This window comes from Syngnathoides biaculeatus, chromosome 10, assembly GCF_019802595.1.
Source record: "Syngnathoides biaculeatus isolate LvHL_M chromosome 10, ASM1980259v1, whole genome shotgun sequence".
Lineage (NCBI taxonomy): Eukaryota > Metazoa > Chordata > Actinopteri > Syngnathiformes > Syngnathidae > Syngnathoides > Syngnathoides biaculeatus.
The window spans coordinates 25,333,397-25,360,789 of record NC_084649.1 but is presented as its reverse complement, the minus strand read 5'-3'; the positions used below and the strand labels follow the sequence as shown (position 1 = coordinate 25,360,789).

The 27,393-nt window shown below is 46.0% G+C and overlaps 1 protein-coding gene across 6 annotated transcripts in view; it reads right to left on the bottom strand.

Annotated features, from left to right (window-relative positions):
• Positions 1–27,393, bottom strand: part of LOC133506981 (kinesin heavy chain-like) — a 105,505-nt gene that overhangs the window by 29,342 nt on the left and 48,770 nt on the right. For 5 of the 6 annotated variants that reach the window (XM_061831453.1, XM_061831448.1, XM_061831452.1 and 2 more), the window contains 14 exons: positions 27,061–27,129; positions 23,526–23,732; positions 20,045–20,191; positions 17,023–17,271; positions 14,868–14,985; positions 12,265–12,326; positions 10,196–10,302; positions 9,203–9,304; positions 8,305–8,365; positions 8,147–8,218; positions 6,846–6,950; positions 4,904–5,123; positions 3,472–3,676; positions 2,223–2,272 (listed from right to left, as the gene is read on the bottom strand). In XM_061831453.1, coding sequence (XP_061687437.1) covers positions 2,223–2,272; positions 3,472–3,676; positions 4,904–5,123; positions 6,846–6,950; positions 8,147–8,218; positions 8,305–8,365; positions 9,203–9,304; positions 10,196–10,302; positions 12,265–12,326; positions 14,868–14,985; positions 17,023–17,271; positions 20,045–20,191; positions 23,526–23,732; positions 27,061–27,129 — 1,774 coding nt within the window. The remainder of the gene's footprint in view (positions 1–2,222; positions 2,273–3,471; positions 3,677–4,903; positions 5,124–6,845; positions 6,951–8,146; positions 8,219–8,304; positions 8,366–9,202; positions 9,305–10,195; positions 10,303–12,264; positions 12,327–14,867; positions 14,986–17,022; positions 17,272–20,044; positions 20,192–23,525; positions 23,733–27,060; positions 27,130–27,393) is intronic. The other variant, XM_061831449.1, reaches the window with a different exon arrangement.

The following is a 27,393-nucleotide window of genomic DNA, read 5'->3' as shown; positions in this document are numbered from 1 at the left end:
GATTATAAGGCGCACCGTCTACGAATGTGATATTTTATTTTTTCCCCATATATAAGGCGCACCACATTATAAGGCGCATAGGATAGACGCTACAGGCGAGACTGAGGTTACGTTATCCATCCATTAGATGGGGCTGCGCTATAGGCTCAGTATTGATCCATATATAAGGCGCACCGCATTATAAGGCGCACCTTCAATAAATGGCCTATTATAAAAAAAATTCATATATAAGGCGCACCGCATTATAAGGCGCATACAACAGACGCTACAGTCAACACTGGTGTTACATTATGCATCCATTAGATGGAGCTGCACGAAAGGCTCAATATTGATCCATATATAAGGCGCACCAGATTATAAGGCGCACTGTCGGCTTTTGAGAAAATGAAAGGCTTTTAGGTGCGGAAAATATGGTACATCCCATTTTGCCTTTTCAAACATAATACTTTTTTTTGGGGGGGGGGGAGATAAAGCTCACTTTGACCCTCTCGGACAGCTCAACCAGGTGTACCTAAAGTTGTGGCCAATCAGTGGACCTTAATAGACTTTGTCTCATTGTTATTCATATCCAGCGCCGTCGTAAATTCCGTAGCACTTTGCACAAATCTAACGACTTGGCTATTGTCAGGGAACCTCATGGGCGTCCAGATTGTTACACGGTCCAGGCTTTTGTCATTTGGAGGGAAAATATATGGCGGATGGTGAAGCAGTAAAACCCACCAGGAAGCCTCGTTTCCTGAAATCTACCCAAAGAGGACTCTGGAGGTACAGCACGTGGTGCAGTTTTTTACTGCTCTGATTGAAATTCACGGCACACAAGTCCAGATATATGCATCCGGGGGGAGAATGGGGGGAAAAAAACTGGACACTACATGAAAGCTACTTTTCAAGCAGTGTCAAAAATGGCAACATGATGTTAATACTCCATTTTTATGGACATTATCAGGGAGGTCTTGATTTACATTACAGTTGCACCGCCATATAGCCCCAAATTGTATTGCCTTCAGAAATCACGCAGCCAGGAATTAATTTCCTATCGTGAAAGATTTACCGTAATTCCGGGACGACAGCGCACACCTGGTTATTAGCCTCACCCAGTACATCCGTAAAGGAAATACCATTTGGTACATACATACGCCGCAGTTGTCCACATTAAAACACGAGATATTTACAAAGAAAGACGGTAAACAGAGAATTGAACGCTCGCGCCGCCGCGCTAATGCTAGCGCTAGAGCCACGCTAACCCTAGTGCTGTGCTAACGCTAACACTAGCGGCGCACTAACTGGGCCTGTTAAAAGAAAAAAACATACCGTCCAGTAACATGCTCGCGCAGCCCAAACAGGGCCGGACTGGTAAAAGTCACGTCCTCGGCACATATATTCCACCGGTCTCACTCTTAGCTTTTCCGCTCGAGCGCCCCCTTGCGGCCGTTAGAAAAATGCGCAAATTAGCCGCATCATCGCATAAACCGCAGGGTTGAAAGCGTGTGAAAAAAGTCGCGGCTAATATGCCGGAAATTACGGTCACTGTTTAACCTTATTTCTGAGAAGACGTTGGGAAAGTCTTAACTTGGAATTCAAATTCTCTGCAAACCGTGTATTTTGTAAGGCAGTGTTGTAAGATGAGCTTAAAATGATTTGCAGCTGTTTCGGGATCATATTTTATGGTTTATTTACAGTTTCAACACGGGGACATCAATTTCCTGTGGATTTTCGCAATGGGGGTAATACTGCGTAGCGCCTTCGGGGCATTCAACTCTCACGGTTACGACTGCGGATGTGCAATGCATTAGCGTCCGACTGCACTGCCTCACGCCGAGAGCTGTTTCTCAGTCCCGCCGCACAAGAGAAGCAAAATGCAGTCGCAATGTTCCGGCTTTGCTTTTCAAGTTGTTACTGTTACCGAGCAACCGCCGTCATTTGCTCAGAGCTGACACGGAGCGAGACAGCCGGCCTTATCTGTCTCCTCCAGAGGCCTTTACCGGCCTCGTATCGTGTACGTCAACCGCGGAATGCCGGGGTGGGTGGGTGGGTGGGTGGCGCGTGCCACTCCAAAGTATGGATGGACGCTGTTCACCACGGCGGAGGGCAAAAAGAAAACCAAAAAAACAAAAAAGGAAGCAAGGTTGCGCAACTTCCCGAGAGAGACGCCGCAAGGGGCCGCGGACGGATGTGACGACGCATCTCATTATCTTAACGGGTTTTATGAGGTTTGGGCTCACCGTTTTCTGAATCCAGCATCCCGGCGGTGTCGGCTTGACTCGGCGGAGCCCTGCAGACGGCAAAGGGGGGGCTTAAATAAGCACTCGGAAAGTCTTGGCTTTCGACTTGTCAATCAGGAGAGCAAAAGATTACAGGTCTGAGAGGAAAATGCAAATCAAATAAATATGTAACACCGCTGAGCTTTTTGTGGAAGCCGGAACACAGTTGACGGCATTCAAAACCGAACGGCCGACTGCAGGTCGGAAATTATCAACAAAAATCAACAAAAGAAGAAATACAATCAAATAAACATATACCGAAAGTATTTGGAGCACTTACACTTGCTCCGTTTTGCTGTATTTAAAGTGTAGTTTCCAAAATGGAAATCAGTTCAATCATAAAATAAAAACCAAGATATCATGTTCATATCCTCAAACTCGTTTTTATCACGGGCCGCATAGTAGTTGCGGTTTTTGTCAGAGGACGATTATGACTGCGAAACCATAAAAATCTTCAATTGACCCGTCATATTTACACATTAAATATATGAATTAGTTCTGGAATCAGAAATCAACTGTCATGGGTTTTTCAACAATTGTTGATGTTGGGAACACAAAAATGCTTGCAATATCTCAATTTCATCGTTCATGATATGACAATTGGAAATTGTGGTCCAGATTTGAACAAAAATCCTAGAAGTTGACACTGATTTACCTTCGCGGGGCCACATAAAACCATGTGATGGGCCAAATCTGGCCCCCGGGCCTCGAGTTTCACAATTGTGCTCTAAACTGATAAATTAACGTTTTCGCATTCTCAGTTTGTGGTGAATTCAATCCATATTGACATGAGGTTGTAACATAAAATATGAAAAGCTAAAGTGCTTTCTGGATGTATTTTACCAGCTTAAACCTTTGTGCTACATCTAGTTTATTATTATTATTAATTATTATTATCAGGAAATGAATGAAAGCAGTTCATGTTCAAGTTTAAACAGTGCGAAATATTATGCTACAGTATCAAATCTTGCTTTAAAGGCCGCTGGAAGTTGCTTTAGCATCAAGTTGCTCCAATTTTCACGTTTGTGTGATTGCTGGCCTTTCAAACGAGCAAACAATTTTGACGTGGAATTTTGACGAGCAATAAGGTCCACGAGCCAGCTGCTGAGCACGAGCCAGTTGCACCTCCAGTCGCGTCCCAAATACGTTCCAAGTGGGAACTTTGCAAGTACAGTATCACGTTTCCACACAGAAATAATTGGCGACTCACATGTTCTGAGCATAGTTTTGGTGGTCAGAGCGTCCGGCGGGTCGGTTCTGGTTGGTTTCGGGGGCAGTGTGATGGTTTTCCGGTTCGGGAGTGGCAGCTCGCGGAGCCAGCGGCTCGTCGTCACTCACCGAAACCGGGTGCTCGCCGAGGCCTCGGGTGAAGAGGGTGTGCGTGGGTGAGGCGTGGCCAGGGCGCACCGGCTTGGCTGTCAAAGATGAAAAATGTTCTGCGTAAAGTCTTGAAAACTCAACATTAATATCATCAACACTCCAGTGGCGGTTATAGTGGTGGGAGAGCCAGTCCGGGGCTCGCCAGTACCGGAATTTCCAGCCTCCAAGCCGCGACTTTTTTCACATGCTTTCAACCCTGCGGCTTATGCGGTAATGCAGCTAATTTGTCCATTTTTTTTTTTGGTTTTTGCTAATGGCTGCAAGGGGGCACTCGAGCAGAAGAGGTAAGAATGAGACCGGTGGAATATATGTGGCGAGGACGTGACTTTTACCAGTATGTTTTTTTCTATTTTTTTTTTTTTAACCGGCCCTGTTAGCGCTGCGCTAGCATGTTGCTGCTGTGTTACTGCCACATCTCGGTGATTTTTACCAGATTTTTTATTTTAAACCGGCCCTGTTAGCGCAGTGCTAGCTTTGCCGCGGCAGCGCTTGCATTAGCGCAGTGGCGCTAGCGTTAGCACGGCGGCACTAGCCTTAAACTCTCTGTGTACCGTCTTTGTAAATATTTTGTGTTTCAATGTGGGCACTTGCGGCTTTTAAACAGCTGTGGCCCATGTTTGTACCAAATAGTTTTTCCTTTACAAATGTACTGGGTGAGGCTTATAATCAGGAGCGCTCTGTAGGCCGGGAATTCCGGTAAGCAAATTTTAAAAGCTGTAATTATAAAAATCGGGAAATAGCGATGCAAAAAGAATAGTCAATGTTTTTAAAAATTGTATTCCAAACTAAACACGATGCCTCTGAGTTTAAAAGCAACAAGATTCTTGCTTTGACTTGGAAAAAATATTTGTGTTCGTGGTTGGTCACAGCCTCAGACCTTCGATGCTTTGTAGGAAATAAATTATGGTGATGATAACATCTTAACATATACAACAACACTGGAGTCCATCCCTGAGAGGCAATTTTGTGTTCTGCCCCCTTCCTTCACTAATCTCATTGAAATTCACGAGAAGAAGTCGGATTCACACGAGGCGGAAGAACTCGGATCAGAGCGCGCGATCGCGGCAGGAACACGGCGGCGGCTTTCTCACGCCGCGACCCGAGAGCAATTATCACTCGTGAAGGTGACCAAACGCAGGCGGCAGGCGTCTCGTGTGAAACGTTCATAACGACGTGTCCTCACTTAGGTCCTATTAGAACCTCGGCAGCGTTTCGATGAAGCGGTTCTGCATCCTTTTTTCGCCGGCCGAAGTGCGGCGTACCGATATTTGCGGCGTGAGGGCGGCGGAAGGGATTCCTGGCCCTCATCATGACGTCCTTGACGCGCTCCAGCTCCCGCTGGTACCGCTGTCGGTCCTTCAGGGCTCCTTCTTTGGCCTCCTTCAGCGCCCCCTCCAGCGCCTTGACTCGCTCGGCGGTGGAGCGAAGACGCTTCTCCAGCTTCGGGAGCTCGCAGCGGAGGTCCGCGTTGTCGCGCACCAGCTACGATAAACAAACAAACAATGAAACCGCCTCGTAAAAATCAACATAAATTACAGTAATTGCGTATCTCTTTCTCTCTCGTCTGTTCAGAAGTCTGTTTGATTTTATTTGTTGAAAGAGAAAACGAGGACTGTGCAGTTCTGGTGCATAAAAATATGTATTCATACATGCGTGCTGTCTTGTGGGTCCGGATGCTAGCGTGAAGCTCATATGCAGCTTCGGGGTAACTGCAGTGCAGAAACCTCGGCGCTTAGTCCGGGAGTTTGTTGAGTAACGGCCAGCGGGTTTGCGCTCGATTCCTCAGGCATCAGCAGGAGGTGAGCCGCCGGGGGATTAGATCGCTCCAGCGGTCGTGAACGACAACGTCTCTGCTCAACACGACTTTCCAAGTCGTACGAATTGGGAATCTGACCCACGTGTTCCGGTGGAAAAAATAAAAATAAAAAATCTGAAGTGTTCGAGCTGCTGTGGGGCTTGCTTTTTCTTTGGCTTTTTGGAGACACTTATTTGAAAAGAAGAAATAATCGCAACAAGGGAGCTCACGTCATTTACTATCAATTTTAAAGTTGTCACTAAAAGTCGAGCTCGGAAATGGATGCATGGACGATTGATATTGCCCTTTATTGACGTCTGACCGTGGAACAGATTGCAGTACTTCTGCATTGCGTATGTCATGAGCGGGGCTGGGGCACCGCCAGGAGGGGCGTGGCCTGGTCACCGCTGTGGGCGGTGTAGTAGTTTTAGTAGTAGTTTTCATCACAGGCATTTGCCAGTTCATTGAGTTTGCACTGGGTCGCCGGGTGCGGACACTGCTCCTGCAATAAAACCCACTGGACATTATGCCCCTGCCTCGGAGTCCTGCATTTGATGGCTCGCGACTATCCGTTTTTAAAGACCATGTCGTGTCACAGGATTTGTCTCAGGGGCAATCTCCATTTATTTGACACAGCCACCGTGAAAGAGGCGAAACAAACAATTTGTAGTATATGTAGCATCAAGCTAGGACCAAAACGTATATCGTCGAAAAGGGGCAATACGCGACATATTAACGAACGTACCTGCCGTGAACAAAGCGAAACAAACACTTTGTAGTTTTTGTAGCATCAAGCTAGGACCTAGACAAATGTAATAAATATATTATCCTCTCTAGATAGTACGAAGTGCAAATACTCCTCCGAAACATAACATTGTCATAAAGAGGAGGGGTGAAGACGGTCGCGGTACTTTTAAGTATACGTGGGGGTCCAAGGGCAGGGTTACTATGTCGGGCAACTATTTACAAATTTTGTGTGATTATGCACTCTTGTAACCCTGTTACATGAGGACCAACTAATTTGACGGTCGTTTTTCCCGCATCGCCGCTCGGTTTCCCCGAAGGCGCCTCGCTGCTCCAACGCTTGCCGCCGCTCTTTTTAGAATTTCCTTTTGTTGGAAAAAATGTATTGTTAATTTATTTATTTTCCCGAGGAGACGCTCGGCGCTCGGCTGATTGATGATCCTGAGAGGCGCTCGCGCCCAAAGGAGAACGACAACAACGCGCAGGGCGCAGCGTGCTAGCGCGGAATGTATTTGCCCGTTTCGGCTTTATTTTTCCTCGCGTTCCGAAGTCGTGGTGCGAGCGACACAAACGCTACGATAGCTTCTCGTGTTTGACAGAGGAAAGCTAACGACTTTGTTCTTTCGGGCTCGAAATGTTGCCGGATGTGTGGCGGTTGGGGTCACCTGTTTGTGGACTTTTGTCAGCTGGTCCAGGTTGTTCTCCAAAAAGGAAATTTTTTGCTTCTGGCTGATGTACCCGCCGCTGCTGTCGCGCTCCATCTCCGCACTCTGGCGAAACAGCGACATGCGGCCTGGTACGTACGCATTTTAACACATTTCCCCATATTTACTCTGAATATATTTACTAAACATTGTTTATTTGGGGTCTCGAGCCGGGGTTAAAATATGGTTTTAAAATAGGGGTTTCCAACCTAGGTTAGGAGGGTTTCAAATCTTGGTTTCAGGACAGATTTGGGGTTTTATGCAAGGGATTTAAATGTTTACAATTCAGTTTTCGAGTCCAGATGTAAATTTATGTGTGTTGACAGGGTGAGGACTTTAAAAATAGCTGTTAGGGTTGGTTCCTTCCTTCCTTTTCCTCCAACCATCCTTCCTTCCGTTAGCCTCCACCCCTCTTTTTCCCTTTATTCATCTTACCTTGATTCCTTTGTCTTTCCACCCTGTCTTTGTTCCTGCCTCTATCCTCCCTTCTTTCCTTCATCCATCCATCCATCCATCCATCCTTCCTTCCATTCAAAGTGGCAGTGAGGCTTCCTTCCTTCCTTCCTTTATCCCATACTTCTTTCCATCCATTCTACATTACCTCCTTTCCTTCAACCATCCTTCCCTCTGTAAACCTCCCTAAATCAGCCCCACCCCTCTTTTTCCCTTTATTCATCCTGCCTTGATTCCTTTGTCTTTCCATCCTTTCTTTGTTCCTGCCTCCATCCACCCTTCATTCCTTCCTCCATCCCTCCTACCTCAAATGCTTCCATTGTTCCTTCCATCCATCCATCCATCCATCCATCCATCCATCCTTCCTTCCCTTCATTCCTTCCTTGCATACACACTTGATTTCCACCTTCTCTCCTCCAACCCAAGCTTCCATCTTTTTTCCCCCACTCTTCCATCATTCTTTCTTCTACCATAGAACGAAGACACATGAAAGCACCTGACCCTTAAAGGATTATCTAAGTGTCATTTCATGTCATTATTCAAGCCGCTTATCCTCACAAAGGTTGCCGGAAAGCTAGAGTTTGCTTCGGGTGAAAGGCAGACTACACACAGAACTGGACGCCAGTTGTTCGCGAGGGAGATATCGACACCATCACTGAGCGGGAATCGATCCCACACTGCCCGCACCAAAGGCAGGTGTGTGTACCGCTACACCATCAGCACCGATAAAACGGTAACTTGAAGTTATTGCATCACAGGAAGGCTTCTCAGTCCAACACGAGCGATACAGTATATCTTGTGCGGCTTACCTTTCTGACGCGAGCGGTGAGGTCTTGGACAAAAAACTTGCGCAGGTTGTGGAGGCTGTGCAGCTCACGGGCCTCCGGGACGAGCGGGAGCGAAGCGCAATTAGCAGCCGGCACGGCCGTCGCGCGACATCAGACGTCATTCGAGCGGCGCGACTTACCACCGTCTCCTCCAGGCCTTTGAGGTCCTGCTTGGACTGCTCGTGTCGCTCGTGGAGAAATCTAAAAGTCGCCGGAAAGATGGAGAATTCACCGGTGTGCCGTAACTCCCACTTTCAAAAAAAAAGTCTAATTTCAGCCTCGTTGCATTTTGATGAAAGCTTGTCCTCAAAACATGGCAATTGGTGTGAAATGCAAATGAAAATGTGCCTTTTAATGCTTGTGAAAGAGTAATCATGCATCATAGTTAGCCAACAGCTGCTGTTGGAAACAACAGGAAGCCGTTTATAACCGTTATTAATGCTTTACAACTTAATAAACATCATTATTAAGCTACCTGCCAGGCGTACCCTTCATGTGAAGCGATGTCGTTACCTTTTACTATTTAACGACATGAGTTTTTTTTTTGTTAACCACTTCTAACGACAGGCACTGCAATACTTAAAAAACTGCGAGCGGCAGTGAACGGGCCCTTGCGCAACCTTTTGCATGGCGAATCCCCCAAATGCTCATTAAACCTTGACTCCGAGCTCCGCCCACACCTGAAAGCGCAAACAAAAAGACCGGCAACTCAGCTTGTTGGAGACCAAAATGGCCGACTTGAATTTTGGCCACGCCTCCTCGAGACGTTTTCGCGCGTACCGTCATGATAGACGTCGTCCACCGAATGAGAAAATCGGACAAAAGCTGACCTAACAGACCGAATGATTGTTAGTTGATTGCGCAGCACGAATATTGGGAAAGTGACACAAGTCAGGATGGGAAAACCAAGGAGATCAAAGATGGAGGGTACGAAACAAAAGAGCCGGGTGGTCCGCAGTCTTTCCGGCATGGGCGAGTGTTGGAACGCTGGCCAAAAAAAAAAAAAAGAAAGCTGGGGGGATCGGGGTGGGGACTCACGTCAGCTCCTCCAGCTGTCTGCTCTTGTGACGCTCTCGTCCGCGGAGACGCTCGTAGTCGTCGTGCAGTTGTTCCAGCTCCAGCTCCTGCTTCTGCTTGCAGCTGAAAGCGTGCGCGTGCACATATCTTATCACTTCATAACATAACAATCGTAATACGTACTTTTGTCATACGACTTCTCAATATGCACAAACGTAAGGGGGCGGGCATGTCTGCTTGAGTGTCGCCTGATTTTATTTTGTGCACTTTTCTCTTCCTGCGAGGTTTCTTTCATCTTGAGCGTTGAAAAATGGCAAACGTAATTATGTCTTTTTCACTTTCAAAAGATCATGTGTGTTTTCGAAGGCTATTTTGGGCGAGAAAGGGAAAAATGTCATGACATCAAAGGCTTTTTTTCCCCAAGAATAAAATAAATAATAGTGCTGGATTGAATGCAAAAATATATTTTTTGAGAACTGAAAATTTGTTATTTTGGACATATTAACAACAAATTGTACATGTTTTCTTAAAATGAATTAAAAATACAGTTAAAAATAAAATATAACTAATTATGGTTATACCATTAGTTATTGAATTATACAGATTTAATCAATGGATATATTTTTTTAAATTCCACCAAAAATTACATTAAATTAAATTCAGTTCCAATGTTTTTTTTATGTAAAAAATACATTAAAATATTATTACATTAATAATTATTACATGGATTCGTATTGTAAAAGTACAAAATAAAATTGAGGCCAACTTTGGAAAAACAATTAAATGAATTTGAATTTCAAGGCTGTTTTTTGACAAATTGCACACACAGTTTGATTTATAATTGCATGTTTCCATTCGCCGTGGAAAAGTGTGAGTCCAAAGTTGACAGAGATCAATTCCTACATTTTCCCAACAATAATGACTTGGTGAACGCATCCATATTCCTCCTTCCATGATCACTTCCCCTCCTCCCCGTTTCCATCATACGATGAATGTCACGAATGAGGCACTGACTGTGTTAAGTCGTTGATGATCCCCTGCTGCTCGTCGATTTTGTCGCGGAGACGGGCGAGTCGCTCTCCGTGCGCCGCGCGGTGCGACGCCATCTGCTGCTCCAGAACCTTCCGAGGGACAAAGGAGGAAAAGGAGTAAGAGTAAAAGTGGGCAGAGCACAACTGTATAGACAAATGTACAGAGCTCGTGCACGTGACGTCACCGTTTTCGCGCGCCATATTGCCGCTCAAAAAAAGCTGTTTGATAGTATGGGGGACATTGATAAGGAGAATATTTACAATAGCCGAGACCTGTTGTGCTGTTGGTTGTCACAAAAGACGAGGCAGATATTCAAAGAGGTCATTCTATGGAATACCAGATGAAAAAAAATGAAAATATCAATGGATTTCGGCAATTAAACGTGAGGGATGGTCCCCAACCAAAATACGCACACGCCTGTGTAGCGATCGCTTCATTTCAGGTAGGAATTATTCTTCTCAATCTCAAATTACCAAATAATATTTGTATTCTAAATTGGCTCATTTGCGTGTTTAACATAAAAAAAACTGTCGCAGAGGTTGACGCAGGTCAAGTGTGGCCGCAATCGCTTCTGTGTACGTTCTATGGAGACGACGCCGTCCTCTTTTTTTCTTCTTCTTCCAATCATAGTTAAAACAAATGCGAGTTTCTGTAAAACCAGGGGTCATTTATTTAAATATTTGTAGCATTGTATAAGTTCCTCTCGGCTTGTCCCATTCGGGGTCGCCACAGCGTGGCATCTCAGATGAACACAAACATATGTTTGGCACAATTTTTACGCCGGATGCCCTTCCTGACGCAACCCTTCTCAGGGAGTGGAGGCCCCAGTGGGATACGAACCCACAACCCCTGGTTTACCAAACCACTGCTCTAACCACTGAGCTACGGAGCCTCTTTTGTAAGCATTGTATACTAGTTGAAAAGATCGATGGATTCCGGCAAAGGTTAACGTGTGGCCGAACACGCCTCCGTGTTCACGAGCCGTCAAAACTGTCACTATTTGGGATTTATTTCTGATGAGAACAGATCCAGCACCAAAGTATTCATACGTGTCCAGACTTTTATCCGCTTTCACACTTTTCCGTGTAAATCTCGACGACTTACTCACCAGATCCACGTGTAGATCCAGTTCTCCAAGACAAGCGGAAGCGAATTGACAGTCCAATTTCTTATCGACGAAAACATCAATTTCGGCATTAAATACGCGTCCTCTATGCCGAGTTTATCTATTTTTTCCCGCATAGTGTCGTTTATTTTCACCTTCTAAATGTCTGACGGTATCGGACAAGACTCTGGGCGTCGTGCTACAGGACATATTTGCGGTTATTCGTCTCCAACCAACTTAGCATTGAGCAACGCTTAGCTTGACCGGCAATATGGCGACGTACACAAAAGTCACGTGATTTCATGACGTAGGTCCACGAGCTCTATTCCCTGGCCCGACATTGGCGCAATGTTCCGAACAAATGTAAACGTCAAACACATCTTTGTGTCTATAAACAAACACGAATGCTTGTCACGTAAAATGGAACGATACCCAATTAAGAAGCGACTTCCGGCTTCGTCTAAGTTCTTCTTCCACTGTCACGCTTTCTTAGCCCGAGTCAGCATGCTGCCTCTCATAGGTCATTGCTGGTACTACCATCCACAGCCAATTTGGGGGCGGAGACTTGCCACTGTTGGAAATATCGCAGTACTGTGCAGTACTTTGTTGGTCACCTCGAATACACCAGACACTAAAAGGAGTACGAGCGTACAACCGTTTTCTCCTTCATTACAAGTGGCGTCTTTAAATGTAAAAAATCGGTTATGATGTGAAAAATCAGCATGCGTTTATCTGCCTGTGCCGTGTACACAATGTCGGACAAACAGCGAATGGGTTGAAAACCAGCGACGCGCCGAAACGCGGAATGCAAACAAAGCCGACGCACTCGTAGTAAAACAAAGAACATGCACACACATTTGTACGCTGGCAGTGTGCAGTTAGCTGATAGCGACGTGAAAAATGGCCGCCACACGAGGTTACGTTCTCTCGTTGTTGTCATGGTTACCTGGATGTCACAGCATCCCTGGACAGGGTCGTTCTCCCCGCTGGCCAACTGTGACACGCTCTCTGCAACACGCACACAATAACGTGATTGGATTTTCTGCTTGTTGACATGGCCCCCGGCTTTAGGTATGTATGCCCACCCCTTCCTGGCATGCAGCGTTATCTTCAGATTTCCAGGAGGAATTCCGGGATTTTTTTTTGAGGGGGGTGGGGATGGGGGTTCACAAGCTCAACAACACTAACACAACGTGAAGCTCACAATTGCTAGCGGAGAACTAAACAAGCCGTTCACAACCACAATCACACCTACAAGTTTATGTATGCGTTTACCAGTTCAAGAAAATGTTGGCAAACCATAACATTTTCTATCGCTCAGCTTCAGCAGGGATACCCGGACTTCCCTTTCCCCAGCCACTTCTTCCAACTCTTCCGGAGGGATCCCGAGGCGTTCCCAAGCCAGCCGAGAGACACATTCTCGTGTCCTGGGTCGTCCTCGGGGTCTCTTTCCGGTGGGACGTGCCCGGAACACCTCACCGGGGAGGCGTCCGGATCAGAGTCCCCAGCCACTTCACCTGGCTCCTCTCAATGCGGAGGAGCAGCGGCTCGACACTGAGCCCCTCCCTGATAACCGAGCTTCTCACCCTATCTCTCAGGGGAGAGCCCGGACACCCTGCGGATGAAACTCACTTCGGCCGAGATCCGACATCCGGGATCTTGTTCTTTCGGTCACGGCCTACAGCTCGTGCCCGTAGGTGAGAATAGGCAAACCCTTCGGTCATAAAATGTGGTCTGACTGTCTAAAGTCAGTCGGGATGGGGTCCAGCTCATCCGTGACCCTCATGGTCTTAAGCCTGGGGTGTCAAGTCCTTTTTGTCACAGGCCACGTTGTAGTTAATTAAGGTTTCCCTCAGAGGGCCGGTCTGACTGCAAAAACGTAAAAATCTTTAATCGCCGCATCGCATTACACGTGAAATTTATTAACTAGTTTTGGAATTAGAAATCCAGGGTAATGGGTTTTCCAACCATTGCTCATGTTTGGTAACACAACAATGCTTATAATATCTTAAGGTTATTGTTGTCATCCATCCATCCATCCATCCATTTTCTCAGCCCCTTATCCTCACAAGGGTCGCGGGAGTGCTGGAGCCTATCCCGGCTGTCAACGGGCAGGAGGCGGGGTACACCCTGAACTGGTCGCCAGTCGATTGCAGTATTGTTGTCATTATAATTTGAAATTCTGGTATAAATTTCCACGAGAATCCTGCGAGTTGACAGATGAGGCCCACATAAAATCATGCGGCGGGCCGGATCTGGACCCCGGGCCTTGGAGTTTGACACCTGTGACTTAGGCGCTACAGAAAATTGAAGATTGTGCGGCATCGACAATCGTATGAAGCACTTGTCGATGCAGTTAGCGGCGGAGCAACCACGTAGCGTATCGATTTAGCTGCTGCGCTTTGACTAAATCCACCACTTTTTTCCCCCTTCCCTGTCACTACGCTCTTCATTTTCTTGACTTACGTCGCCTTCTCCATATTATTTTGTCCGCTTGACAACAGCATGCATCTAATTGACTGGGAATGATGTGGCCCGCGGTTCGATTCCCCGCAGATTCCCCGGCCTGGATTGCATTTGCTCTCAGAGCCGGCCGTCGCGTCGACAGGGACATCGATAAGACCCTCGTCCTCCGAGGAGCGTAAATACGCATTTGATTGCTGTTCTGTCATTTCTAATCCGTCACGCTGAGACGTGTAAACACAATTACAAAAAATGTAAATGCTGATACACCCTCGGGTTTAATTGCATTCGCTTTTCAGGGACTAATGAGTCATTGCGTTATGCTTTATAAGTGACATTTTATCCTCACTGGCATTCTGTACGAGAACGAAGCGCCACTGAAGGAGGTGCGTTGAAAAAAAAAAAAGGATCTTGAAGTTTACAGTAAAAAGGTGCAGTTTTGTATGAGTTCACGGGTGTCAAACTCAAGGCCCGGGGGCCAGATCAGGCCCGCCACATCATTTAATGTGGGCCGCAAAAGCAAATCACGTGTGGACATTGTGCATCTTGCTGAAATATCAAAGCTGCTCTCTGTTCTCTCCACCTTTAATAACATTAAGATATTGCAAGCATTTTTATGTTATCAGTCCCATCCATCCATTTTCTTAGCCGCTTATCCTTACAAGGGTCGCGGGGAGTGCTGCAGCCTATCCCAGCTGTCAACGGGCAGGAGTACAGGCGGGGTACACCCGGAAATGGTTGCCAGCCAGTCGCAGGGCGCATCGAGACAAACAATTTAGAGTGTCCAATTAATGTTGCCATGTTTTTGGGATGGTGGAGGAAACCGGAGTGCCCACCCGGAGAAAACCTACGCAGGCATGGGGAGGACATGCAAACTCCACACAGGTGGGGCCGGGATTGAACCCAGGACCTCAGGACTAAAATACGACTGTAAGATGAAATTCATTCCAGAAGCTGCTACCAATGCCGCGAGTCGACAGGACCACTTCGCCCCACCGTTCGGCGGATGTCGGAACACGTTCCATCGTATTACGTCACAGGTCCAACGTTGGTCCTGGTCATGCGTCACACGACGATTGTCGGTACCTCGGGCTCGGACCCGGGCCAGCTCCTCCTCCAGGGAGTCGTAGCTCTCCTCCAGCCGCCTCCTCTTGCGCTCCACGTCGTGAGCGTACTCGGTCAGCGAGCGGATCTTGGCCTCGTGCTGGGGAGCAACGGAAACGAGCGCTTTTGAGACGCCAACGGGTGAAGCCTCTCGCGCGTCGACAGCCATGTCGGAGCAACGGCGGGGGGAGGGTTGAGCTCCCGAGAACGGGATCATTAAAACTGATGAGAAGTCATTGAAGACTCGGTCAACACAGAATATATCATCCAGTACGGTACAACGTCGGTTCTTGAACACGATCTGTTCCAGAAGGCGGTTCGGGAACCGATTTGTTCGAAACCCGAATTGATATTATATTACACACGATAACGAAGCGCGTCGTGGATCAGCTGGCCGAGTCGGGCGCTTTATGCTATTTCCGGGTCTTGTCGCAGGCGGTCGAGTACCGGTTTTAGTTTGAAAACTGAAGCAAAAAAAAAAAAAAATCTCCAAATTTTAATCCGAGAACGGAGACGTTAGAGAACCGAGAAACTGACTGTGTATGATTATGCCACATATAGTGACCTACAAGCTTAAGATGGAAATCTAAACTTTTCTGATAAATAGATGGAAATAATTCATTCTCATTTGTAAATGAGTGAGTGATAATTAATTAACCCATTGTGTAATTGGATTTTTAAAAAAAAGTTACATTTGAAAAAAATGCAACTTTTTGAACGAATGAATACATTTTGTAAATGAACTGTCAATGAGCAAAGTGGCTAAATTATTGCAAGAAATATTAAAGGACAGCAAGATTCCAGAACAGACTTTTCTTTTGCCTGCACTCCATGTTTCCATCCATCCATTTTCTGTGCCGCTTATCCTCATGAGGGTCGCGGGGAGCGCTGGAGCCTATCCCAGCTGTCAACGGGCAGGAGGCGGGGTACACCCTGAACTGGTTGCCAGCCAATCGCAGGGCACATCCAGACAGACAAGAGTCGCACTCACAATCACACCTACGGGCAATTTAAAGTGTCCAATTAATGCTGCGTGATTTTGGAATGTGGGAGGAAACCAGAGTCCCCACCCGGAGAAAACCCACACAGGCACGTGGAGGACATGTAAACTCCAGAGAGGCGGGTCCGGGATTGAACCCGGGACCTCAGAACCGTGAGGCCAACGCTTTACCAGCTGCTCCACCGTCCCGCCGCTCAGCAAATATATTTATCTAGCGTCCTGAAACACGATTTTCCATTCTGAACGGGAATGGGGTGTACATCTTTTCAATAAATTCTGATTTCATCAACTGCAGAGACTCCTAAACATCTCTTTGAAGAAGGATGAATGGATTTGCGCTACAGTGTACAAATCACGTCTGGTGATAATGAGTGGAAATATTTACACTTCCGCCATTCGTGAGGATCGCAACTTGCAGATGGGCTCCTATTTTCCCAGCGTGATTAACACAAAGCTTTTCCGCTAATGAAGCGCCGCCGCCGTCAATCATCGCCGGAGAAGTTTGCCACTTTGCAGAATTATTTTGGCCCGGCGTCAGGCGGACGCCGCTCGCTTTGGCTCGGCCCGACGGGGCGACGTCTTTACGCCCGACGCGAGTTCGCGACGTTCCGCCATTTTGCAGGTTTGCTCAGTTCCCCGGCCGTGGCGTCGGTGTCCGGGATGCCGGGGGCGAGCCGACCCCACCCCCGCCCTGCCGGTTGTATGTTAAACTATAATAAAATCTTTACTCGTCAGATCATTGCCTTAAATCAAAATCACGGGTGTCAAACGCAAGGCTTGGGGGCCAGATTCGGCCCCCAACATGATTTTATGTGGCCCGTGAAGCAAATCACCTCTGTCAGCTTCCATGATTCTTGTGAAAAACTGTATCAAAGTTTCAAATTGGCACGTATCATAAACGATAACGGGATGTTATCAAACATGAAAAATGGTTGATTTCTGATTCCAAAACTACAGTAGTTCATAAATTCCGTGTGCAGATATGATGAGGCATTTCAACATTTGTATGGTTTCACAGGCAGAACGGCCCTCTGAGGAAAACCGGGACTAACCGCGACAAAAATGAGTTTGACACCCCTGAGCTAAATAAACAGAACTGGTGATGAACGTGATAGTTATCGCTTCACAATGACGTACATGCTCGCTATTGGCAGCGGACGGATGAAGTTTTTGCGGCGACATGGACTCGCGGCCCACCTGCGCGACCAGGACGTGGCAGTTTGACAGCCGCCTTCCCGTCTCCTCCATCTTGCGCTGGCACTCGGCCTGGAGGCCGCCCAGGTGGCGGCAGCGCTTGGCCATGGACTTCACCTCCGACTTGATCTTGCTGACGTGGAGGCGGGCGAGCGCGAACTCCTCCTCCACGACGTCCGTGATCTCCGTGGACTGCGCGCACAAGTCGGGGAGTTTTTGAGTGAGCGGCGGCAAAGCGGAGATTTTTCGCGGACAGTCTGACATACGCCGCGGAGGGAAAATCAGATTCAGTTCCCGAGCGACGGCGAATAAATTAAGGGGGAATAAATGATAGCCTGCGCTCAGCTTTTGTAGCGAGTGTCATCGTTGTGGGCTGAAAACTAAGACAAGCACTTTGGTCGAAAGCGTTGCTGATCTTAGCCCATCCATTACGCCAGTGATTCTCAAATTGTGGTACTAGTAACCACTTGTGCTACGCAAATGAATTAGTACCTCGGTACAATTCAATTGTATTCAACATTTTAAGAGAATAAATTTGCATTGCGGTATTTTTTTATTAAACTCTTCATTTGGGAGTTTTGTTGTCCTAAAGCCCCACTGACACAAAAAGCATATTTTTAATAATAATTAAAAAAAAAAAAGCCGGCCGGAATGGACCCATCTGTTGTTTTTTTTTCACCACACAACATGATTTTGACGTATTTGGCTTTTTTTGGAACTCCCGCCATGAAAATCCGTTCGAGGGATTTGTTTTCGAGCGGAAGCAGGAAGTGACGTAAAGGACAGACCCGCCCTCAAGCGGAGTTTTACCTGCGGGAAGGTTGCTCGTCGTTCCTTCGTGTTAGCCGAAACGCCGGCTCGTTGTACTGCTAATATTGATATTGTTCGAACGCTCGGGAGGATGGATTCGCGCTTCATACTTATCAAAAAAACCCGGTTCGTCGTGAAAAATGGATTGGACGGGTGCAAAGGACAACAGCTTCGTGGGTTCCAAACGACAGGTAGGTGTGGATACAGCTACTAAAAAAAAAATAATAATAATAGTTTGGGGGGGGGGGGATCCTCTCAGAATGTAACAAAAGATCCGCGTACGTAAGTTAGGGGTGCTAAATGTATCGATGTACCTGTATTTCGCCGACGAGGCACGGTCATACATACTGTCTGGGAGTGTGTTGTTAGTTAGAGGTGATCCGCATATCATCTAAATATGGCTTGAAACTCTTCTTCTTTTCCTTTCGGCTTGTCCCGTTAGGGGTCGCCACAGCGTGTCATCTTTTGCCATCTTAGCCTATCTCCTGCATCTTCCTCTCTCAACACCCCAACTGCCCTCATGTCTTCCCTCACCACATCCATAAACCTTCTCTTTGGTCTTCCTCTCGCCCTTTTGCCTGGCAGCTCCATCCTCAGCATCCTTCTACCAATATACTCACTCTCTCGCCTCTGAACATGTCCAAACCATGGAAGTCTGCTCTCTCGAATCTTGTTCCTTCCAAAACATCCAGCTTTGGCCGTCCCTCTAATGAGCTCATTTCTAATCCTATCCAACCTGGTCACTCCGAGCGAGAACCTCAACATCTTCATTTCTGCCACCTCCAGTTCTGCTTCCTGTTGTTTCTTCAGCGCCACCGTCTCTAATCCGTACATCATGGCCGGCCTCACCGCCGTTTTCTAAACTTTGCCCTTCTTCATCCTAGCGGAGACTCTTCTGTCACATAACACACCAGACACCTTTCGCCAGCTGTTCCAACCTGCTTGGACCCGTTTCTTCACTTCCTGACCACACTCTCCATTGCTCTGTATTGTTGACCCCAAGTATTTGAAGTCGTCCACCCTCGCTATCTCTTCTCCCTGTAGCCTCACTCTTCCCCCTCTACTTTTCTCCTTCACGCACATATATTCTGTTTTACTTCGGCTAATCTTCATTCCTCTCCTTTCCAGTGCATGTCTCCATCTTTCCAATTGTTCCTCTGCATGCTCCCTGCTTTCACTGCATATGACAATATCATCTGCGAACATCATGGTCCAAGGGGGATTCCAGTCTAACCTCATCTGTCAGCCTATCCATTACCACTGCAAACAGGAAGGGGCTCAGAGCTGATCCCTGATGCAGTCCCACCTCCACCTTAAATTCCTCTGTCACACCTAGATATGAATAAATATGGCTCGAAACGAGGGGGTAATATTGCCCCGATCACTTCACTCGATTGTGAGATGTTCTCTTCTTTCGAAAGGAGCTTCCGTGTCCCATGGCAGGTGGCACAGCCTGTTTTCAGTGGCGAATGTCGCGGTGTGACGTCATGAACGTATGGCGACAACTCGGATGTCGAATGAGACATGGATGACGTGCTCTCCGCTCATATTTATTTTTTCGTGCAGACATTGAAGCGAGTAATGTTATATCTATATTTCATTACAATATCTATTTTACAACATACAGACGGATGTCAGCGGGGCTTTAGGCTACATTTCTCTTTTATGTGCAGTTCATTGGAATTGAATCATTTAATAATCAAATAGCAATTTGTGTCTGATATATTTAAGAGTAGCTTTTAATATAAAAAATAAATATAATAAAATGAAGTAATACTAATTAATTTTTTAGATATTAATATTATATTGAAAAATTTCTCAATCTGTCTCAAGTTGGATGAACACGTAGACCTGTTACTCTACTGTATTTTATTGTTAGTCAGGGTGGAGTTTTTTGTTGTTGTTTGTTTTTTTTGTTTTTAGGAGGATAATTGGCGCAAAATGTTTGAAAACTGCTGCATTATTCTAGTCGACAGCTCAAATAAACAACAGAATGTACATGTTGCTCATATGCTGGGAAAAGGAAGTACAGTGCGGTACATAATTCAACTTTGACACAACTGCTCGACGCGCATGAGGCCGATGAATATTTGAGAAGGACGCCTGCACGTATGAAATGTTTTTGTGGTGCGTTTGCCTTTCGGCCCGCCCTCACCAGTTGGACGTCCCGGTTGCCGACGATGGCGCCGAACTCGTTCAGGTCCCTCATCAGCCCGTTGAGGACCTCGGCGATGCGCTTCTTCTGGTGGCGGCTCGCCTCCTGGATGTGGGAAAGCTCCGCCTCCAACGCCACCAGGCGAGTCTGCGGAGGGCCAAAGTACGCCGGGCTCAAAAATATCGACCACACTAAAGACAAAAGTTGTATAATACCTGGTGTGACCATTTTAAAATTTGAAAGTCACTCAATGGCCGAATTGAACACGGCTTTTATTTTGAAAATGTGGAAAGGAGGTTTGAATGGGAATGACCTGAAGAGGTTGAAGTTGAAGTACTTTGAGCCGGTCGTCAAATTAAGTACGTCGAATTCAAAACAGCGGTGGCAACGGTGGTGCAACTGGTCCGACCGTTGGCCTCACAGTTCTGAGGGCCAGGGTTCAAATCTCGACCCCGTCCGTGTGACGCTTGCATGTTCTGCCCGTGCCTGGTTGGGTTTTCTGGATGCCGTATAGATATCGAGCGGTGTGTCGATAGGTTGAAGCCTCGTTGCCCGCCATCTTGGTACTCCCAAAACGTGTGGAGGACGTGGTTCACAGCACAGGTGTCAAACGCAAGGCATGGGGGCCCCGATGCGGCCCGCCACGTGACTTAATGTGGCCCCCAAAGGCAGGCCATGCGTATCGACTTCCATGATTTTTGTAAAATCTGGACCAAAATTTCAAACTGTTATATCATGAATGATGACGCAGCAATATTGCAAGCATTTTTGTGTTACCAAAAATGAACAATAGTTGAAAAACACGTTACCCTTGTTTTCTGATTCCAAAACTAGTTGATAAAATGAATGTGTGACTATGATGAGTCAATTAAAGATTTTTATGGTTTCTGTCATAATGACCCTCTGACAGAAACTGTAACTACAATGTGTGACACCCCTGGTTTACATGTTGGATTATGTCGCGGTTTTCCCCTCAAAGTTTGGCATGTAGAATTAAAACGGGTCATGTGAGCTTGACATTTTTTCAGTTCTGGCAAGATGAAGGATTTTTAATTCAACTTGGTAAGCCAAAAAAGGCGAAGTGCAAAGGAAAGACATAAAACACCGTCCGTGACGAGCAAGAAACCTTGCATATTACCTAGGGCCCGATTTCCATGATGTTGACTTTTCCCAAAATACGCTGTGAACCACTGTCATCATAACATTGCAAAAAACTAAGCATTTTTGGGGGGGCATAAAAACATTACATTTCAAGTCAATCAGTTCGATATGTTTTGGGAAATAAGGACTCGCAAAGGGAAAATACACGCTAAACACATTTGTTCATTCGTTGTCTCTGCGATGTCACATTTCACACAGAAAATTCAAACTTGTTTCCTCGCATTTGAAAATCTAATTCAATTTGCAGAGTTCTGTGTTATGAAATTCATCAAAAATTTCACAGAAAATGTGTTTACTTGCTTATCCACTGATAAAGTTTGGGGAAATATTGACATTGCTTTTACACGAAAAACCCTCGGCCTAAAAAGGTCAAGTAGAGCGTGAAGAGTGAACAACAACCATGAACAAAACTTTGTTCAAGTGAATTAAGCTCATCGGAAAATGAAAAACAAACTTTAATAATGTCAAATAATGTCAATCTTTTTAACTTACCTGTGGAATGTTTTCACACAGCCACGAAACTGGCGATTAACGCGCAGGTCGGCATGCTTGTTTTGGGAGTATCAAGATGGCGGATGGCGACTTCAGCTTTGGTGGCCAATGAGCTATCAAGTCTTTTTTTTTTTTTTTTTTAAATCAGTGCTTTTCTCTGGTCGTAAAGAAGCGCCATTTTTAATCTCACTTCTAATGTGATGCAATAAACAACAAATAGCACGAACCCCCTTTTTTCATGTATGCCAAAATGCATTGAAAATCCAGCACTCCTGTGATCCTCGTGAGGATAAGCGGCTCATAAAATGGATGAATGGATAGTTTGATGAAGCCAAATGGTTAAAAAAAAAAAAAAAATCAAACACACATAGTGTAGAAAACTAACTCATCTGTGAGCCTAATATCGTTGAGGAAATAAAAAAAGACCTTTGGGTCCATTAAGCCAGGAGCTATGAATATTAATGCGCTTGTCAACGATATACGGTATTAATGCCACTTTGAACCCATATACAGTAGTAAATGTAGTGACTGGATATACATTGCGAGGAGAAAAGGGATCCTGCCGGATTCTGAAGCGAGGACGTCCCTTGCCGAGTGTATAAAAGGAGCACGGATAAGTATTCAACGCGTCGGTGCCAATAAAGACCCAGCGGTTGCTTTTACATTCATTAACGTCTTCAAAACGCAGCGATGCCGTTCAAAACGTGTGCTGATGGGTTTTTTTTTTTTTTTTTAAGTCTCGCTGGGATGAGCGCGACTATCGGCGCTAATTACGCGGGAATAACGGCAAAAACAATTTCTCTCGCGACGCACGGGTGTTGTTCGTGATTGCATAAACTGCGGAAAAAGTCCAATTAAGAGCAGCTCGCCTGCACGTTTGCAAACAAATTCCGGCGCGAGAACGATATCATTTGCACGGAGATGCACGAGAACCAATAAAAACAAATGGAGGAAATATGATGTGACGTCTCTACACTGCAAAACTACAACCCCGATAATAAACAAATTAATAACGGGATATTATTTTATGAAATAACCAAAACTGTCACGGTCGACTGTGTGAAGCATTCTTTGCTCTATTTTACTTGATAATATTATTTTATCTGTATTTTTTTTCCAAAGACAGAAATTAAAATCTGCTATATTTTATTCCAATATATACAATTCATAATCATAACTCTCATATGCAGTATATCCATCCTTTTTCCATATGGCTTATCCTCACAGTTGTAGGCGCGCTGGAGCCTCTCCCAGAAATTTTCCCATTAGAGGCGCGGTACACTTTTTGAAACTATCCACCCATCCATTTTCTTTTGCCGCTTATCCTCACAAGGGTCGCGGGGAGTGCTGGAGGCTATCCCAGCTGTCAACGGGCAGGAGGCGGGGTACACCCTGAACTGGTCTCCAGCCAATCGCAGGGCACATCGAGACAAACTTCTCACATGGTGGTCCGGGATTGAACCAGGGACCTCAGAACTGTGAGGCCAATGCTTTACCGGCTAATCCACCGTGGTGGCCACTTTTTGAAACCATAAGTATTTATTTAATGTGATTAGCGAGAACGTTCGGAATGTTCTCAACTCCTGTTTGTACCCCGGCGTCGTACTGAGCGGAGTAATGCGCCGTCTGCGCGCTCGTCATTAGCACGTGCATCAACAGCGCCTCTGCAGGTCGGAGGCCAATAGTGCACCCCCGTTTAGCTTCACTCACTTCAAGACGTAATCAAATGGGCGGAACCAATTCATCGATTCTTATGGGCAGGCAGCGGTCGAATCGGATCCCGCGGCTGGTGTACGAGTGAACTTTCAATAAGGCGCCGCCCACTCGCCATTTTCTTGGCGAGCTCCTCAGCCAGCAGCTTGTTCTGAACGCTCTTCTCCTCCGCCTCCAGGCTCTTCTGGTCGTAGTTGACCGCCAGCTCCTCCAGCGCCTGCAGCACCTCCTTCACCTCCGCCTTGGAGCGCTCGTTCTCCGCCTGCAGTCGGCCCAGCTCGGACTGCGCCCTCTCGCCGTCGCCGCTGGAGGACGCCAGGAACTGGGCGAGAAACGTACGAAAACAACAAAATGGAGAAAGTTAGCGCATATTCAAATTTCGCGATTCAGTCCCACGCTATCGATGGGTTTTAAATCGAACGTGTCTGTCCGAATTTTCGATGATTTCACACTTAAAAATATAAAAAGAAGCAGAACTAGGTTACACAATGTCTACGGTAACGTAAACGTTGTTAGCTAATTTAATAGTTAGCCTCCCACAGGAAATTCGGATGAACTGCAATCCTTCCGCAGCACGGTGGATCAGCTGGTAAAGCGTTGGCCTCACAGTTCTGAGGACCAGGGTTCGAACCACGCCTCCTGCCCTGTTGACAGCTGGGATAGGCTCCAGCACTCCCCGCGACCCTTGTGAGGATAAGCGGCAAAAGAAAATGGATGGATGGAGAGTTTCAAAAAGTGTACCCCGCCTCTCGCGGGAAAATTGCTGGGAGAGGCTCCAGCACGCCTGCAACCGCGCGGATAAGCCATATGGAAAAAGGATGGATATACTGTGTATGAGAGTTATGATTATGAACCCTCGTGAGGATAAGTGGGAAAGAAAATGGACAGATGGATGCAATCCCTCCACAGGTGGTCAAAGGTAGATACCGTTTTGTGATGTATTTTCAATTTCAATGACTGAACATACGCTAACAAAATTTTATTCATTCATCTCCCATGCCGCTTATCCTCACAAGGGTCAAGGGAGCGCCGGAGCCTATGCCAGCTGACCTGGGACGAAAGGCGGACTACACCCTGAACTGGTCGCCGGTCAGTCACAGGGCTCACTTTGGCACCGCCACTCAGTGGCCACAATAACAAATTCAATTAGTTATTATGTTTACTTTTTGGGGCTGGCACCAGAATGTTCAGATGACCGCATTTTTAAATTTTAATTAATTGTGATTAATCAGGCGGCACGGTGGATCAGCTGGAAAGCGTTGGGCTCACAGTTCTGTGGTCCCGGCTTTGACCCCGGACCCGCCTGTGTGGAGTTTGCAAGCTTTCCCCGTCCCTGCGTGGGTTTTCTCCGGGTGGGACTCCGGTTTCCTCCCACATCCAAAAAACGTGCGACATTAATTTTACACTCTAAATGGCCCCTACGTGCGATTGTGAGCGCGGCCGTTTGTCTCAATGTGCCCTGCGATTGGCCGGCGGCCGGTTCAGGGTGTACTCCACCTCCTGCCCGTTGACAGCTGGGACCCTCGTGAGGATAAGCGGCTAAGAAAATGTATGGATGTGTGTATACCGCACAAAGTGCCATATTTTGCTTTGAAATTGAATTTGAAACCTGTTGTACTACAACGAAAAGAAAGCGCAGCGGCGCTGCAGTAAATGACCTTTTTCCAGATAACCATCTGCGGTCAAAGAAAAACGAGTGTGCGTGATCAGATTCAATTGTGCGATTAATCCGCGTTAATATGCGATTAATGCGATCATCTCTTTGGGGATTCATCACGAGTGAATGCTTCAACTTTGACGGCCCGAGCCCGGGGGAAAATCTATTTCAGATATGAGCAAATGGAGTCTCGCGCTCGGTCAGGGGAACAAATGAAACTGATGATGTTTTCGATCAGTATAGATTGATATATATATATATATATAAATTGTCTATAAATGAAAAAAGTTCAGCGGCGTCGCTGCCGTCCTGTAATGACGCAGAAAGCCGTATTCAGCGTAATAATGCAACCAGATGGGTAGGAAAAACTTTTTTTTTTTTTTTTTTTTACAGGCGTAATTATCTTTTCATAGAGCACTCGGATTAGATAGTGCTGACGTCGCTTGAAGACATTTATAGCGCGTTGTTAAGATCTGCTACATTGAAACTTGAAGGCCTTTGTTGTGTTCTGTACAAGGCATACTTGCAAACGTAATTCGAGGATTTTCCACATATCTGTGCAACGGCTCATTTGCAAACGCTGTCGCGCAAAACGGACATTTTGCGATGCGCACGTTTCTCTTCCCGGGAAGTCGTCGTCGGCGTGTTTGCACGGCCAAACGGGATGTAAATCGGAGTTAATGCGGGCGGTTAGTCAGTCCGAGCGGGGAGGAGTTGAGTGAGGCTTTGCGATGTTGTTTTGGCTGCCAAGCGCCGCCATTCGAAAGCCGGCGATGTTCTTTTAATGCCATTGAAAAAGAAAGCCAAACTTTATTGAGCATAAGTGGGGTGAAATTTGAAGATGAACGCAAAATGCACCGCTTGTAACCTTTGCAGGTGAACTTAACTCGACCTCGTTTTAGCTTTTGAACCTACACGTCAAACTCTTCCGTGTTTCGGGCCGATTTGGACAACTTGGAGCTGAGTGGCAAAAAGAAAGATGGATCTGGCAAATAATGCAGGATGCATTGGCGCACTTGTCGCATACTCTCACCGCAGAAGAAAACAGATTCAGTGCAGCGAGCTACAGCCTGACGTCTTTTTTTTTTTTTTTTTTTTTTTAAAACACTGCAGCACAATACCTCTCACAAAGAGCTGCTGCTGGGCCACACACCTGACCCCACCCCCCTCCATTTTAAAGGGGTACACTCATAATTACAAACACCGGGGAATGTGAATAATTCAAGAAAAAGTGTTGAAACTGGATGAGATTTTCTCTTTTGAGTAAAAAAAAAAAAAAAAAAAAAAAAGTCAAAGTAGAACATGCAGGATGAGATGGTGGATAATGTTAAATATCCACCTTGGGGCAACCTGATAGAGGATGAAAGCACAGAGTGACCAAAAAGCTAATTCTGTATTTTGAAAATAGGAGGCGGCATAACATTAACCCTAAAACTGTTTGGGAGCATCATTCAGTTTTCAACGTGCATCGCTAAAGATATTCTACAAGCCATAATTCAATTTTAGACGGGGATATCATTTTGGGTGAAATAAAAATGAAACAAATTTGGAAGCGACATTTCAAATTTATAGTTAATAGTTGGCTTGGTATGTATTTGTATTGTAATGTCTTTTTTTTTTTCCGTTTGTAGACATTTTCAGTGGAAGTTTGGAAAAACACATTTGTTTTAAAAAATGTTTAAAAATGGGTACGTAATCTGAATCTTTGAATGAGCCAAGTAACCACAGTGCGTACGTCTGATGTTGCTCACATTGGTCAAAGGGGGCGCTCACGGGCTTAGTGTGTTCGCTCAGACGCGTAAAAAGTGAGAGGGAACATTGTTCTACGCCTTTCTGTGACACCGCCAGTCTCTCCGCGGCATGTTATCGAGACAAAAATTGAAAATCCTTTCAAATATCGTAGTGGGGAGAGGGGGGGGGGCAAAATACATCTCCAATAAGCCTTCACGGGAACATTTAAGCAAAATTGTGACAGAATATTTCTCTGTTTTACCTCCTCTTGCTTCAGCATCTCGTCCTTGAGCTTGTCCACCATCTGACTTTGGTAGTCAATCTCAGCATCCTTCAGCGGGAAAATACATAAAGTACACGTCACGTTGAAGCAATGCGCACTGCGCTCCCCGACACTGGATAAGAAATATTTGCAACCCAGCTAACAGGAACTTTGAAAATAAAAACCCATTGAGAACAACATTCTCTCGACACTTAATTAGTTGGAACTGTGCAATCCAATAAAATATATAATTACAAGATAATAATGGTGAGTTTTTTTTATTGACAGACAAATTATTGCTCATCTTGAAATAGTTTTTTGCCACACTGAGAG